General features: G+C 42.0%; 1 protein-coding gene across 5 annotated transcripts in view; it reads left to right on the top strand.

Moving 5' to 3' along the window:
- Positions 1-15,158, top strand: part of POT1 (protection of telomeres 1) — a 152,212-nt gene that overhangs the window by 26,242 nt on the left and 110,812 nt on the right. For all 5 annotated transcript variants that reach the window (XM_075928408.1, XM_025184410.2, XM_075928396.1 and 2 more), the window contains 2 exons: positions 6,571-6,643; positions 13,045-13,136. In XM_075928408.1, the coding sequence (XP_075784523.1) occupies positions 6,571-6,643; positions 13,045-13,136 (165 nt within the window). The remainder of the gene's footprint in view (positions 1-6,570; positions 6,644-13,044; positions 13,137-15,158) is intronic.

Consider the following 15,158-nt stretch of genomic DNA (forward strand, 5'->3'; position numbering starts at 1 on the left):
CGCGAACCGGCAGTCAAATCAGCTGAGCTGGCACAATGTGGTGGCCATTTTTATTTTAATGAAGCGGGGGATATTTAAATCCCTGCTTCATTGACTATGCCGGTATGTCTAATTCACATGCCTCTGTTGGCAGAGGCATGTAGTCTAGACATACCTTGTGAGATCCCAGACATTTCTCAGTCACGTTTCTTGAGAGCATCCCTATTCAGGACATATGCCAAGCAATAACGTGAAAGTCCATGCATACGTTCATGTCACATTATGCCATCACACAGCATGAGAAGGATGGCATGGCTTTTGGCACGGCAGTCTTTAGTTTATCCAAGAAATGGGTTCCAACTGGGCATATAAGTTCAATCGATCAAACGGTTAACCGATATGCATTAGCTTATTGGGGGGGCGCAAGTCCAGCAGCCTATGGAGTGTTTAGACATGTAGCCAATTGAAATGCAATCAATTACACAGTGAGAGGTTTTTTTTAATCTGCCTTTCATAACTGTTTTATTTTTTTTTAAAGAGATGTGTTGCTGATGTCCATTCCAAATTCCAGCCACCCGCCCCCTTTCAGAATATTCCAACAAAAAGGATAGGGGGTGGGTTGGTAATGTCTTATATGCACCATCATAGTGGTGCCTTCCAGGGGGCTCCACAGCTAACCCAATGGATAGTGCTAGAATAAAAGCTTTCTGGTAATTGTGCACATCCTGCACGTACACCTATTGAAAGCAACACTTTTCAAAGAACAACAGTTATGAAAGAGGTAAACTTTTTTTTAAGTTAAACTGGCAACTGAAATAAGTGACCAAGCTATTCTCCTGGAGTATGTTATTCTGGAGACTATGCATTATATAGCATTTTTCAAGAGCAATATTGCAAACATTGAACAATCTGGTGTTCCTTTTACAAAGGTGTTTGGGTACATGACCGACAGAGCTGTGAAAGTGATCAAGTTCTGGGCAAGAATTCAAACACATACATAATGGAATATGTTTATCTTCTCGGCATGCTTCCTATAGTTCATGGGGAATAGTTGGAGGAGGACCTTAAGGAGCATTAGTTTTCTAGTGGTAGTTGGGGAAGAAAAAAGGTGCGTAAATTCACAGCTACTCCTCCAATGAAAGCCATCTACAAACTATTTTTGCAGTGCGAATGCAAATCCTCAGTATTGCTTTCATTTTAGGTCATTGCAGTGTGCCAGGTGCTTGCTTTCCTGATATTTTTTGCTGTGTAGGACACTTGGATTAGGACTGCTCCTTTTCCAAAGAAAAGTACAGCACTTGACATTGGTGTAATTGTGTCAATATCTACCAGATGTGATTTTAAAAACGTAGAATACATGTATGTGTCTGCATCAGTGAAAATACGTAAAGCATGAGACGGACTAATCAAAAGACCACCTGATTTATGTGAGAAAATTGGATTGTGTTACTTTACCAGAAGACACAGATAAACTAGGTGCAGCTATTTGATATTTGAAATAGTGCAAGTGCTTAACCTTCAAGGCTTCCTACTTAGATAATCGGATTTCTTTCTAGGAAACGATCTGTTGTGGACAATATTGCTTGGAAAGCACAATGGATTAAATGAAAAGGACATTTAGTTTTATCAGGTTAGCATAGAATGTTTTCCAGACTTCAAAGTTGTCTTTAAGTGCCAGTCCACAGTGCAACCTTGTTTTCATGTTCTACCAACGATACTCAAAATTTTTCCTGTTGCATTCCACCTACCAGAAATGGAATCTGTCTGCACCCCTCCCCGCTCCATTAGTCTACAGTGCACTCCATGGTGGAGCTGAGGGCTGAACTGGGAATGGGGGAGAAGCTGGGCCTAGTTGCAGAGCTAGCCTATGTGCAGACAGAGAATGATGACAGAGCTGGGCTGGGGTAGAATACATCTGTGGCTATAGCTGGGCTTGGGGCACAGTGGAGATGTGACAAGGGCTGGAACTGGCTGGGAGAGTGGGAGGGGGTTGAGTGGAGCAGCAGCTGGGATCAGAGTGAAGCTGGGCTGGATGGAGCTCCTTTCCTACCCTTGTGGGGACTGGCCTAGTCCCTGCTGTACATATTTTCTCTCCTCCCTTCCCCCCCAGGGGACCACTCTTTTAATTAACGTTAGACACTATGTGCAGGGGCATGAAACCTGAGAACTTAGGTCAGCGCACAGTGCTGTGGCAGAATGAACTTGAATGACAGTTCCCGCCATCAAAAGTGCCAGAACACTTATTCTTGCTCTTTTGTTTTTATTAAAACTTTTTAACATCTTGTACACGGGTTCTCATTTCCTTGTAATTAGCTCTTACATTGCTTTCTTCCTTTTTTCCATCATGAATCAGTTTCTGCTGTTACATTAGTAACTCTGTTTAAATCCATAGTTCCACTGAATATAATAGACAGCAAGCAAAATGTGGTGCATTTTTTAACAACTTGTACACAAGTTATCCTTTGCTTGTAATTTTAAATAAATCCCCAAGTTCAGATATGAATAGAAAATCTGTTTCTTCATACACCTTTAGAAACATTTCCAGTACCCTCATAAAATATTGTTTAGTGGTTGCTGGTGATTAAAATATGCATTTATGACATTTCATGTTGCCCCATAAAACTTTCCATCTTTCTTCTGCACAGTGGCATTTTTACCATGACTTTTTCTTTGTTTTGTTGTAATGAAACACTATTACTGTGTTGGCAGCAATGAAGCTTTACATCATATTCTGAATCACTATTTTATTTGAAATATATTAACAATTAGGGGTGTTGAATTTGTTTTATTAACATTTTAGAAAAAAATCAGAAAGTAACATTATTTGGATTAATATGGGGACTTCTATTTGGTTTACTGGCCAGTAATCCAACATTGTTTATTTCTTAAATTGTTTGTAATAGATGGTTATTGATAAGTTGCCTATCCTCATTTAAACAAAATGCCTCCCTTGACAGCCATTTCTTTTGCCTCAATTGTCTTCTAATATTTAATCCACACTTTCTGTGATGTAATGTGATAGAAGACCACTATGACTGATTGGCTGGTAATAATAATATACCTGTCATCTTGGTAAATCTCCTTTTATGTGTTGATAGACAGTTGTTTTACTCCATCTCTGTTCCAGTTCTGACAGATAGATATAGATTAATTTTTCAAAATTTATCATGTTTGTTTCTTCCCTCTGAATCCACTCTCCATATTGTCTGGTTTTTAAAATGAACATAGCACTGTACCTCCTTAGTGTAGAGGAAAACTGATGGTTTGCATGATCTGCTAATTAATCTTTTTGTGGTGAAATCTTTTTGTATTATTTCTAAGCAGATGTTCAGTATAACTAGAATTGGAATGCAGCAATATAATTCTGACTTTATGTTAAATGGATTTGTCAGCAGGTTCCTTTGTATACTCAAAAAATATTTGCAGCATTCCGTCAGCAGTGTAATTCAACTATGCAAACCCTGAATTTGTTCTTTTGAGTCTTGACTCAATTTTAATTTCACACACTTCACAGAACTTTCCTCCAAAATATTTGCAGTCTGTTGTATCTTCTGAATACCTTGGATCAGCTCTTCAGCCACTTCTTTTACCTCCCTGAATTAGCTCTTTATTTGCCCCTAACTAGCTAAACTTACCTTTATGGTTAACTCCTTCAATTACACCACCTATGTTTCCGAGGTACTAATGAGCATATTTGTAGCAGCTATTGCAAACATCTCTTACAGGGAGAAAATGTTGAGAATTACTTGTGTCTGTTAGTCCATTTGAATCATCCACAACAAAGGGTATGTCTACACTACAGCACTAATTCGAACTAACTTAATTCGAATTAGTTAATTTGAACTAAGCTAATTCGAACTAGTGCATCTAGACCTAAAAACTAATTCGAATTAGCGTTTTGCTAATTCGAACTAGCATGTCCACATTGAGTGGACACTGAACCGAGGTTAAGGATGGCCGGAAGCAGTGCCAGCAGGGCATCAGATTAGGACTTAGAGCGTGGAGCTGCTGTCTCAGGCTAGCCGAGGGCTGTGCTTAAAGGGACCCGACCCCCACCCTGGACAGACAGTTCTCAGGGGTTCCTTGCTCGCTTATCTAACTCGATGAGGGACAGCAAAGCAGTCCTGGCTTGGAGTGCCCTGAATGCCCACACTCGGCACATCACAGCACTCGGCCATCAGCCCGGCTGCACTTGCTGCAGGCTGCCATCCGGGGGGAGTGGGGTCATTCGGGGGGCTGCAGGAGAGCTTCCACCCCGAGGAGCCCGCAGAGCCACTCCAGTCCTCCCCATTAGGGGCTCGTACCCCATTCCTCCCTCACCTCCTTCCACTGACCCCTCCCTAGCGCCCCTTCCTGATGTACAAAATAAAAGACACGTGTGTTCAAAAATAGAAACTCTCTTTATTGAACAAAACTCGGGGAGACTGGGAAAAGGAGATGGGAGAGGGGAAGAGAGAGAGTTGGAGAGGGGAGGGCAACTAAAATGATCAGGGGTTTGGAACAGGTCCCATATGAAGAGAGGCTAAAGAGACTGGACTTCTCAGCTTAGAAAAGAGGAGACTGAGGGGGGTCTATAAAAGCACGAGTGGTGTGGAGAGGGTGCATAAAGAAAAGTTCTTCATTAGTTCCCATAATAGAAGGACTAGAGGACACCAAATTAAATGAATGGGTAGCAGGCTTCAAACTAATAACAGAAAGTTCTTCTTCACAAAGCAAAGAGTCAACCTGTGGAACTCCTTGCTGCAGGAGGCTGTGAAGGCTAGAACTAGAACAGAGTTTAAAGAGAAGTTAAATAAATTCATGGAGGCTGGGTCCATGGAGTGGTATTAGCCAGGGGATAGAAATGGTGTTCCTGGCCTCTGTTTGTGGAAGGCTGGAGTTGGATGGCACGAGACAAATGGCTTGGTCATTGTCTTCGGTCCATCCCCTCCGGGGTAGTTGGTGCTGGCCGCTGTCGGCAGACAGGCTACTGGGCTAGATGGACCTTTAGTCTGACCCAGTACGGCCGTTCTAACCTCAGGGCTCAGGGTCGGGGGTCTCACTGGACCACCTTGATTTTCATGCAAACCTGCTCCTGGGTGGCCAGGCTGGCAGCTCTCCTGCCCTAGACGGCCACTTTCCTGTGCCTAGTGCGGAGGTCGTGGATGAGGTCCACGATCTCTGCACTAGACCAGGCGGGTGCCTGCCTCTTGCGGCCCTGGGCAGGCTCCTGGGTGCCGCCAGCCTGGTCCTGGGAAGAGGCGGAGGGCTGGGTGGCAGCGGGTGGCTGGTTCGTGACGTGCCAGGTGCAGGGTCTGCTAGCTGGGTGCTGGCAGGCTTGCACCTGGCACGGGCACCGTAACCAGACCGTGCCTCTTTAAGGGCTCCGGGGCTGGGAGGTGGGCAGAAGAGTCTCCCTAGTGGTGCCCAGAGTGGTCACCAGGGCAAGCTGGGGAGGGATAGCCTCCCACTCGTTCGAATTAAGTGACTACACAGCCCTTAATTCGAACTACTTAATTTGAACTAGGCGTTAGTCCTCGTAGAATGAGGTTTATCTAGTTCGAATTAAGCGCTCTGCTAGTTCTAATTAAGTTCGAACTAGCGGTTTGTATGTGTAGTGCCTATCAAAGTTAATTCGAACTAATGTCTGTTAGTTCAAATTAACTTTGTAGTTTAGACATACCCAAATTTATTTTTAGTACCTACATATTTGTATCTCCTGGTTTGTAACTCTGTTAATTATTTTGTTATGCTCCTCCTGTCTAAATATTATTTCCGACATTTTTAGTAGCTACTGTTTGCCTGCCTTCTTTGTTTTACTTGCTGTAATTAACTTCTCACTGGAAAGTTATCCTTTCTCTGGGAGGAAAGTCTAAGAACATATGTTAAAAAGAAAATATACCAGATGTAATCAAAGCAGTAATTATTTCAGTTTTGGTCACTTATTAGCCATTTGTGTCTCTTCTCTCATTCTTCTAGCCTAGTTAAAATTCACATGCATGTTCTTATATCTTCTTAACCTTGGCCAGCAATCTCCCCCACAATCTGTGGCTACATCTTTACTGCACCTCTCTTGCGCAAAGGTCTACACAAATGAAGCACAGATTAGCATAGTGCCACACTTCATTTGCATAATTAGGGGCTGTTTTTGCACAAGAGGCTTTTACACAAAAAGAAGCTGTGTAGACAGCTCCTTTTTGCGCAAAAAACCCCTCTTGCGCAAGAGCTGTTCTTCCTCATTTTTTCAGGAAGAACGGCTCTTGCACAAAAGGGGGGTTTTGTGCAAAAAGGAGCCATTTACACATCTCCTTTTTGTGCAAAAGCCTCTTACGCAAAAATGGCCCCTAATTAATTATGCAAATGAAGTGTGGCAATATGCTAATCCTCTTTTCATTTTCTTAGGCTTTTGCGCAAGAGAGGTGCAGTATAGACGTAGTCTGTTTGTCAGGCCATGATAACATTAATTCATGCCCGACACAGACCAAAAGTTGGCTTTTGTGCTTTGAATCATCCACAAGTTAATTCTGTTGCTTATCCACAGTTGCTCATAGCCTTATTTTTATAGGGTTTTTTTAAATCAGATTTTTTTTTCTTTCTCTCCTCTCATTTCAGGGAACAGTTATTCTTTTCTACCCTTTAACTAAACTTGGCAACGGAACAGAATTTTTCAAGATTCTACTTCAAGGTATTGCTATTTAAATATACAGTTGTTAACTTTTGCTGAAATTACTAATGGATGCTTTAAAACATGCGATACAAATATTAATAAATCTTGTAAAAGACCTGCTTTGTTGTGTTCAGTGCTTAATTTTATGTATACATTCTCTCAGAAAATGCTTCAACCGACTTCCTATAGTTACAAAACCTTGTAATCTGTTGTTAAAGATTGTTCCAGCAATACTTTACTGTTATGTATTGTCTTGATGTATTTCTTCAGTTTATAATCACTTGAAAAACTGAAGAGCAAAGTGCATCAAATTAATTAGTAATCACCATGGTTGAAACAGGGAAACAAAGCATTTATTGTGGCTATAGGGAGGAGAGAAGATAGAATGTATAACATTGAGTCCTATTCCAAGCTGAAGAGATTTTAAAGTTGTCTTTTTAACTGATTAACTTGGGATTTAAAAAAAAAAAAAAAAAAGATATTCAGGCCTTGTCTACCCTACCCAGTTTTATTGGCAAAAACAGCCTTTTGGTGACGATCACAAAAAACTTCCAGTCTTACGGCCTTGTCTGTACCGGCAAGTTTTGTCAAGGAAAGGTGCCTTTTGCCAACGAAACTGTGAGAGCATGCACACTTAATGTGACTTATGGTCTGTAAAATGGCCTTTTTTGTCAACAACAAATCTCCAAATCCACTAGGGACTTTTGTCTTTTTCCCTCCCTGTGTTGCCAACACATATAGGCTACGTCTACACTGGCATGATTTTCTGAAAATGCTTTTAACGGAAAACTTTTCCTTTAAAAGCATTTTTGGAAAAGCACGTCTAGATTGGCAGGATGCTTTTCCGCAAAAGCACTTTTTGCGGAAAAGTGTCCGTGGCCAATCTAGACGTGGTTTTCTGCAAAAAAGCCCCGATTGCCATTTTCACGATAGGGGCTTTTTTGCGGAAAACACTACTGTGCTGTTTACACTGGCCCTTTTGCGCAAAAGTCTTTCGGAAAAAGACTTTTGCTCAAACGGGAGGAGCATAGTATTTCCGGAAAATCACTGACGATCTTACATGAGATCGTCAGTGCTTTTGTGGAAATTCAAGCGGCCAGTGTAGACAGCTGGCAAGTTTTTCCGCAAAATCATGTGATTTTGCGGAAAAACTTGCCAGTCTAGACACAGCCATACAGTATAGACACCTTGATGTGTTTTGTCGCTGATCCTAGCCTCTAGGAAGTGGCTTACAGTTCCAAAGCAGCCGCTCTGGTCAGCAATTTGAATTTTGTTGCCTTACAGTCAGTTGACTCAGCATGCCCCATTGCAAGCCCTATGAAATATAAATTCTTTGTCCTGCTTCCTGAGCATCTGGACACTTTTCCTATGTGGGCTGGCTCAGGGTGCAATGGTCTCATGGCATCTTCCCAGCTGTCTATGCCTAGATATTGCACCAACCACTCCCCCTCTGGGACCACCGCAGAGTTGTTAGATCTGCTCAGTGTATGAGGAGAGAAGTATGTCCAGTTGCAGCTGAGAGTGACTCATAGGAACTGGGACACATACATGCACATTTCTTGATCCTTGTGTGAAAGGGCATGAGAGTGACACACTCCAGTGCAGAGTGACAATTAAAGTACTGAGACAAGCCTATAATAAAGTACATGAAGTGAATCGAGGCTCCGGTGCTTCTCCAAAGCCCTGTCATTCTATACGGAGCTATCCTCAGTGGTGATCCCCTTTCCACCACCGAGAGTCCTATGGATTCTTTGGAGGGCATGGAGGCAGTACGCAGAGGACATAACCCAAAGGATTAAATTGTAAATGAAGAAGTTAAGGTAGATGAGGACCAGGGCCTCCTTCCAGGGTCACCGAGTGTGTCTGACAGCCAGGAACTGTTCTCCACTGCTGACGGTCTGAGCAACTGCTTTCCAGGGACCAGGAAGCAGGTGATGAGATGTAGGGTAAGTGGCTGTGGCTTGTGGAGTGCAGAGTTAGGGGCATGAAAAAGTAGAATGCTGGCTCAAAGCTGAATGTGTCCCTGTGTAGCTAATCAATATGACCAAGAAAACTGATTTCAATGGAATCCTTCAGAGAAAGACTATCAAAACTTTTGGAGAGGTATTTGTAAATTTTCTGCTGCAGATTCCATGGTACTGCTACTTTGTTCCCTCCCCTGTTGTCAGACACTAATCCATACCATTCATTAATCACTTGTGCAGGAACCACAAGTGATTAATATGAAATGTAGGTGGGCTGCATATAGAGCAGGGTGAAAGCCACAAGCCTGGAGAAGGTGTACTATGGTTTCCTTGCTTACCCTGAGCAGGGCAATGTCTGCCAGGATTTTGCCTGGCTGTGGAGAAGTGTGGCATAATTATAACTATATTCCTGCAAAGGAAATTTTTTAGCCCCAACTGGAATTTCTTTTGCCCATGTTCATGGTTACCACCACTTCTATCTGCTCACTCACCATGATTAAATTGCTGGCCAACCTGCATTCCTTTCAAAGGTCAGTGGGAAGGTGGGTGGAAATATTAGAAAATTAAATGTTACAATGTTGTAATCGATGTTAACCGACTCCTTTTTGTGCATTGTGCTAAATATCAGAAACCTTGGTGGCCATGATGCATAGTGCCTCAGAGAGGTTGCAACAGATATGGAAGCACCCTTATTAAAACAGAGGATTTGATTTGTAAAATGCTAAATCAATCAAATGAGGAACAGTGCTTGGAAAGGGAACTCAGGACCCACAAGGGCAGCCATGAAGGCCGTCGAACACATGATCAGGGACAAGGAGGAGTAGACTGAAATTCTAAAGTGTTTAGTGAAGCAGCACAGTGAGCCAACACTGGTTGCTCCCTCTCCAGCAGCAGATTAAAAATTCTGTGTCCAGCAACCCTTATTCTCTCCCCTCCCTCCCACATTTTCTCTCTGAGTCCAAATTTTCCCATGCACTCCACCCCGTCTCCCAACTTTAATTATGATGCCTGGACCTACACACATCTGTGAATTGTAACCCTATGCCAGGACCTCCCTTACCAGCTGTCGGGGTGCTTTATTGCATTTCAGTGCACTGCTTTCGAGTGAATAAAGGCCCACTGTTAAACAGTAAATAAAAGCATAGAACTATTATAAAAATGTCACAGGCCAGTCACTGTAATTCCAGGTGCAGGCATTAAAGGCATGTTCCCAGCTATGTGCTGTATTTGATGGTGCAGAAGCAAATGTGTGAAGCAACAGTAACAGAGGTTTCTTTCAATGCCCCTCTTTTTCAAAGTGCACCCTCACAGCCTCTCTGATGTTAACAGCAGCCCTCTGAGCGCCTCTGAAAGCTCTAGTGTCTAGTTACTCAAACTCTACAGCCAAGCACTGTTCCTTGGTGCTCTACCCCTGAGCAAACAATTCCCCTTTACTTCCATACAAATTATTCAAATTGCAACAAGCTGCGGTATCCATGGAAATATTATCCTCAATGAGGTCTAGCCTGCCGTAGAGACACTTCCATCTTGCCTTCAATTTCCCCAAGGTGTATTCAACCACTATGTGGCACCTGTTCAGTCTGTTGTTAAAATGTTCATTACTGCTGTCCAAGTGCCCTATGCAGTTTCATGAGACAGAGATGCAAGGGGTAAGCAGGGCCTCCCAGGATCACAGTGGGTATTTCCACATTTTCCACTGTAATCATGTCTGGAAAGAAAGTCCCCACCAGCAGCTTTTTGTACTGGCCAGTGTTCCAGAAGGCCAGTGTTTCCAGAACACTCCATGTTAATGTCTGTGAAATGCTCACTGTGATCCATAAACACCTGTAGAAACATGAAGAAATATCTCTTCATCTTGATATACTCAGTGGCAAGATGGACTGGAACTAAAATTGAATACATGTGCCAACTATTCCCTCTCCCAACGAAACACACGCAGTTGGGAAAACCCATAGTATGCAAAGCCAGCTGCTGTGTTATGCACATTTCCTCAAGTCACAGTCCTTCGTAGCAGAATGTTATTTATTGTCCTGTATCTTGCAGCAGTACAGCTCCAATGGTAGACTTCCTCACTCCAAACGGATTTCTTCTAGGTCATGACAGGGACTCCAAAACTTAGATATTGAATTGCCAGAGCTCAATACAATAGTCAAAGCTCATGAGCAGTATCTAGGAACAGCCTCTGCAATCTCCCCAGCAATCAGGAGAGTTGGCCTTCTCACCAGTGGCTTTGAATCTCACTGGCGATCCTTCACTTCCTGATTTTTTTTTTGTTTCAACTTCCAGATGGGCAGTCTAATTTTGAATATTAAGGCCTTGTTGTCTAAACTACCAAGTTTTGTTCACAAAACTTATGTTGACACCCAAAAGTCGACAAAACAAAAATTGCTGAAGGGTGTTTATGCTTGCTTCCTCTGACAACAGATGATAGCAAGAAATGCACCATCATTGACAGTAGGACAAACTATGTAGCACTTTAAAGACTAACAAGATGGTTTTTGACAGTGTGAGCCATGCACAGTGGGTATGTATCTCACAGTGCAGTGTTATGGAAAGGAAGAGTTCTCCTACAGCCTCCTCAGCTTGCGGGAGAAGAATCATGAGTGTTTTCCTCCTTCCCCCTTTACTTTTCCAACCCCCTCACTCCCCCCCCCATTGTGCCCTCCATTGGAGAAATTCTGCTACTTGACCCCTCTCTGTCTCCTGGTTGTTGCTAGGGATGTTAGCAAGTAGTTGTCTTGCTGATAAGCATATCCTTATTGGGTAGTTGAGTAGAGTATTGACTACTCACTCCCCGACCCCACTGCCTTGCTGCCTCTCTAAGAGGCAGCAAGGAGTGGGCGGAGGGAAGGGACAGGAGCCAGTGCTGGGGTGAGCCATTTTAAAAGCCAGTTCCTCACAGCACCGTCTCTGCAATGCTGCCCTGTCTACAGGTGGGAGATAGGGAAGGCTGATGTGAAGCCGCCTATGCCTGCAGTGGGCTGAAGCTGCTCCAGCAGCAGCCCTGTCTAAAAGGGTCCCACTAGGGAGATGCTCTCCCGTAGACAGGGCTGCTGCCACCAAGCAGTCCCTGTTCGTGACAAGGCTCACGCTAGACCGGGCCACTGAGCCTCTGCATTTTAAATGTAGTAAGAGCCTGGTATTGGTGGCTCCTGGAGCTGGCACAATCCATGCCTGCTCGGTTTTGGGTTGAGCCAACTCCTGGAGCTATCCCCACTGCAGGTCTGCAGAGTGGCCCTTATTGACTAACCGTGTAGTCAATACAAATTGTATCAACTACACAATTAGCTAAATGAGCGCAATTTAATATCCTTAGTTATTGCATTAGGTCACGGAAAAGAATGCCTTGAGTTTTTTGGGTTCTTGCCCTCCTCTGTATGGTTATGTTTATACTACATACCATGTAGTGTACATGTAGTTACACGTCAGAATGAAAAGCACACTGTGTCCACACTGTGACATGTAGCTAAATAATTTAGTTAAAAGCTCTGGTAGAGGAGAGGCAGCAGAGAGAGTCTCTATTGGTGAGGAAGCAACAGGACACCAGGATGCTAAAAATAGCATAGGCAGGGCTTGGGTGTGTAGAAAGCATTGTAGGGTATGTACTTAAGTGCATACTTATACTCTTGAAGCATGTCTTTATTCTACTTGCATAAGCTGTGCCTCACCATCTACATTGTTATTTGTACCTTTTCTGGAGGGCTATGTAGGCATGCACATTATACACCTGAAAAATATACCGTGTAGGTTAAACTTTTCTGTAGTGCTGATTCTTAGAGCAGCAGCAGGTATAATTGATTCAATCCTTGCCTGTTTCACTCTGCCTATAGAAGCCTGAATAGACTTGAAACTTCCCCAGAGTTTTGTTAATTTCACTTTGCTGCAGCTTTGTCTATCTATGAGCCTCAGCAGAGGAGCTGGCGTTCTTTTCAGTTTCAAGAAAATGACTCTATTGATTCCACGTGGAAGGTTATTTCTGTAACCATAATGGCTAGAAATATGTTTTAAATTGAAAGCTTGATTTTTAGCAGATATTTATACCTATGTCTTACAGCTCACCAGAGAAAGCTTCTTGGCACATTAAAGTTGGTAAATGGACTTTTTTCTAGTTATGGGTTATTCAGATATCACTTGGTAGTATACTGTCTTCCATATAAATCATTCAAGTGGAAGCTTTGTCACTTATATGTTTAATATGCATTGATGTGTTGTACATGCACATGTTAAATTATGATCAGACACATGAGAAGTATGCTTTTTTATATAGCAATTGTTGGTTGTATAGTTGCTTTTCTGTATCTATAAATATTTTGCACATATATATCACTTTTTATTATTCAAATAAAAACATGACTAGAATTGTATAGAAAATGTTTTGTAGAGTCTTTTCCTTTATCATTTTTGTATAAAATGATTGTGATAATCTAGATTTTTTTTTTTTGCTTCTTTTTATAGAATCAGAGAATTCATGTTCAAGGACCAGCAGCATCAATATTTTATTTTTTGGAAGGTTGGCAGAAGATTGTGAAAAAGTTGTACATCAAGGGGTAAAACATTTTCAATTTTTTCTCATTCTGAGAGTCTTTCCTAAACGTCTAACATAATTACTATACTATCTAGTTGTATGGCTATCATTTAAAATAGATTTTAGAGCTATACTGAGCCATTGTTAGAAATAGTAATTACAAAGGAAAAACATAGTTTGTTTATGCTCATTTCTTATTAAACCAAAAATTAAACTTCAGAACTTGGTTATTTTATATAGTCATAAAATTCTCCTGTTTACCTGGCAAATGGATGGAGGTGAATATCAGTGATTCAGAGGCTGACCAGTTATGAACCAATACCTTTATATTGTTGTTGGATGTAGATAGTAAAGTCATCACTTATTTGATTAAAATGACATCAAGCTAAAAGTGTTTTTGAAAACCCCTAAAATTGTGTAACTTTTGTTATTACTGCAGCAAGGGTCGGTTGTGAGAGGTGAAGCTACACAGCAGCCACTCTGCTCCTCTACCCATCTTTTAGCCTGCTGTGCTCCACTTCACCACAGCGGCAGGAAGTGGCGCACCCTGGCTCCAGCCTTCTCTCCTGCTACGGTTCTCCACTTCCGGCTGCTACCGTGAAGCAGAGAGCAGCAGGCTGGGAGATGGGTGGTGGGATGGAGCAGATGGTTGTGTAGATCCGGCTTCTGCTGCCACAATGACAACAGCTGCCAGCCCATGCCAGGCCCCCTGGATAATACCCCAGGTTGCCCTGAGCCCCACGGCGAGAATGGGGGACCATCCCCTCCATAAGCCGATTCAGATGGCTGCAATAGAGCCACATACAGTGCTTCCTTCATTGGCTGGCTGCTGGCTTCATGCTCCAGTAGAATTAAAACAACCCCCCTAATATACTAAATATATCGATTAGTATGGATCACAAAGAGATTTTAGTAAACTGATTTGCAGATCAGTTGTTAAACTAAGAAACGATGAGAAAAAAGAGAACCCAGGGCATAAATGTATTTAACAATTTCTCAAGTTAAAAAACTAGAATTTTAAAAATCCATAAATATTCTAATGGCAGAAATATCAGTCCATCATAAATATATTAAATGTGGACTTCTAGATTAAGGCTAGAAGGGATCATTATGTTCATCTAGTCTTACTGCATCTGTAACATACGTCAAAGAGGCTTAGCCAATAGTTTCTGAATCAAGTCCATAATTCAGTTTGAGCTATAGTATGTTTTAGAAACATATATTTCTAGTCTGAATTTATCTAGCTGTGACTTCCAACTTTTAGATAGTGTTATGCTTTTGTCTGTTACATTTAAGTGATGCCCACTGTCAAAAATCTCATCAACATTTAAGTGCTAGCATACCATGATCGAGCTGCCTTTTAACCTTCTCTTGAATATATAAATAGACTGAGCTGCTTTTATATTGTTTAAATGAATTTTTTCTAAGGCAGAAAAGTTTTTCAGCAGCCCCTTTTTGTGAACTTGAGGTTTTGAAAGCCCAGTATAACTTGTGATGTTAATTTGGCCTTAAAGCTGATAAAGGGTCATTTTGAGCCATTTGGAACATTTGTGCTCATAGAAGGTACATGGAAGATCATTTTAGAAGTGATGATAAAAACTTTTGGTCACAAGGCGAACTATTCCATGTGCCATATTTCAGTGTCTTCTGATGTAACTCAGAATCTTAAAGTTTTTCTGATTGCGTCTTTCACTGCTAAAGAGTGGCATGTGTAGAGCTCAAGGATCATGTCCTGTCTCATGCTTTTTGGGGCATAGTAGCTTTTGCTGACAGTCACAAATCTCTATAGCAAACTTGCAAAGCAATGACATCACAGTTTGTATGAAGATTGTCAAAGCTGTGTGAACATTAAGAAACAAATCCAGGTTCAGATGGTCTTGTTTCAGAGCTGATTCCCCACAGCACCAGTGTCTGAATCCTCTGAAAATTAAAGACCTGATGGTTTTTGTCCTTTCTGGCAGAAATACAAGCTGCAAAACAAGGCCCTAAGCAGCAGTTAGAAGATCAAAGAGCAAAGCAGCAAACAGCAGCCATTGAATAGCTA

This window comes from Pelodiscus sinensis, chromosome 1 (genome assembly GCF_049634645.1).
Source record: "Pelodiscus sinensis isolate JC-2024 chromosome 1, ASM4963464v1, whole genome shotgun sequence".
Classification (NCBI taxonomy): domain Eukaryota; kingdom Metazoa; phylum Chordata; order Testudines; family Trionychidae; genus Pelodiscus; species Pelodiscus sinensis.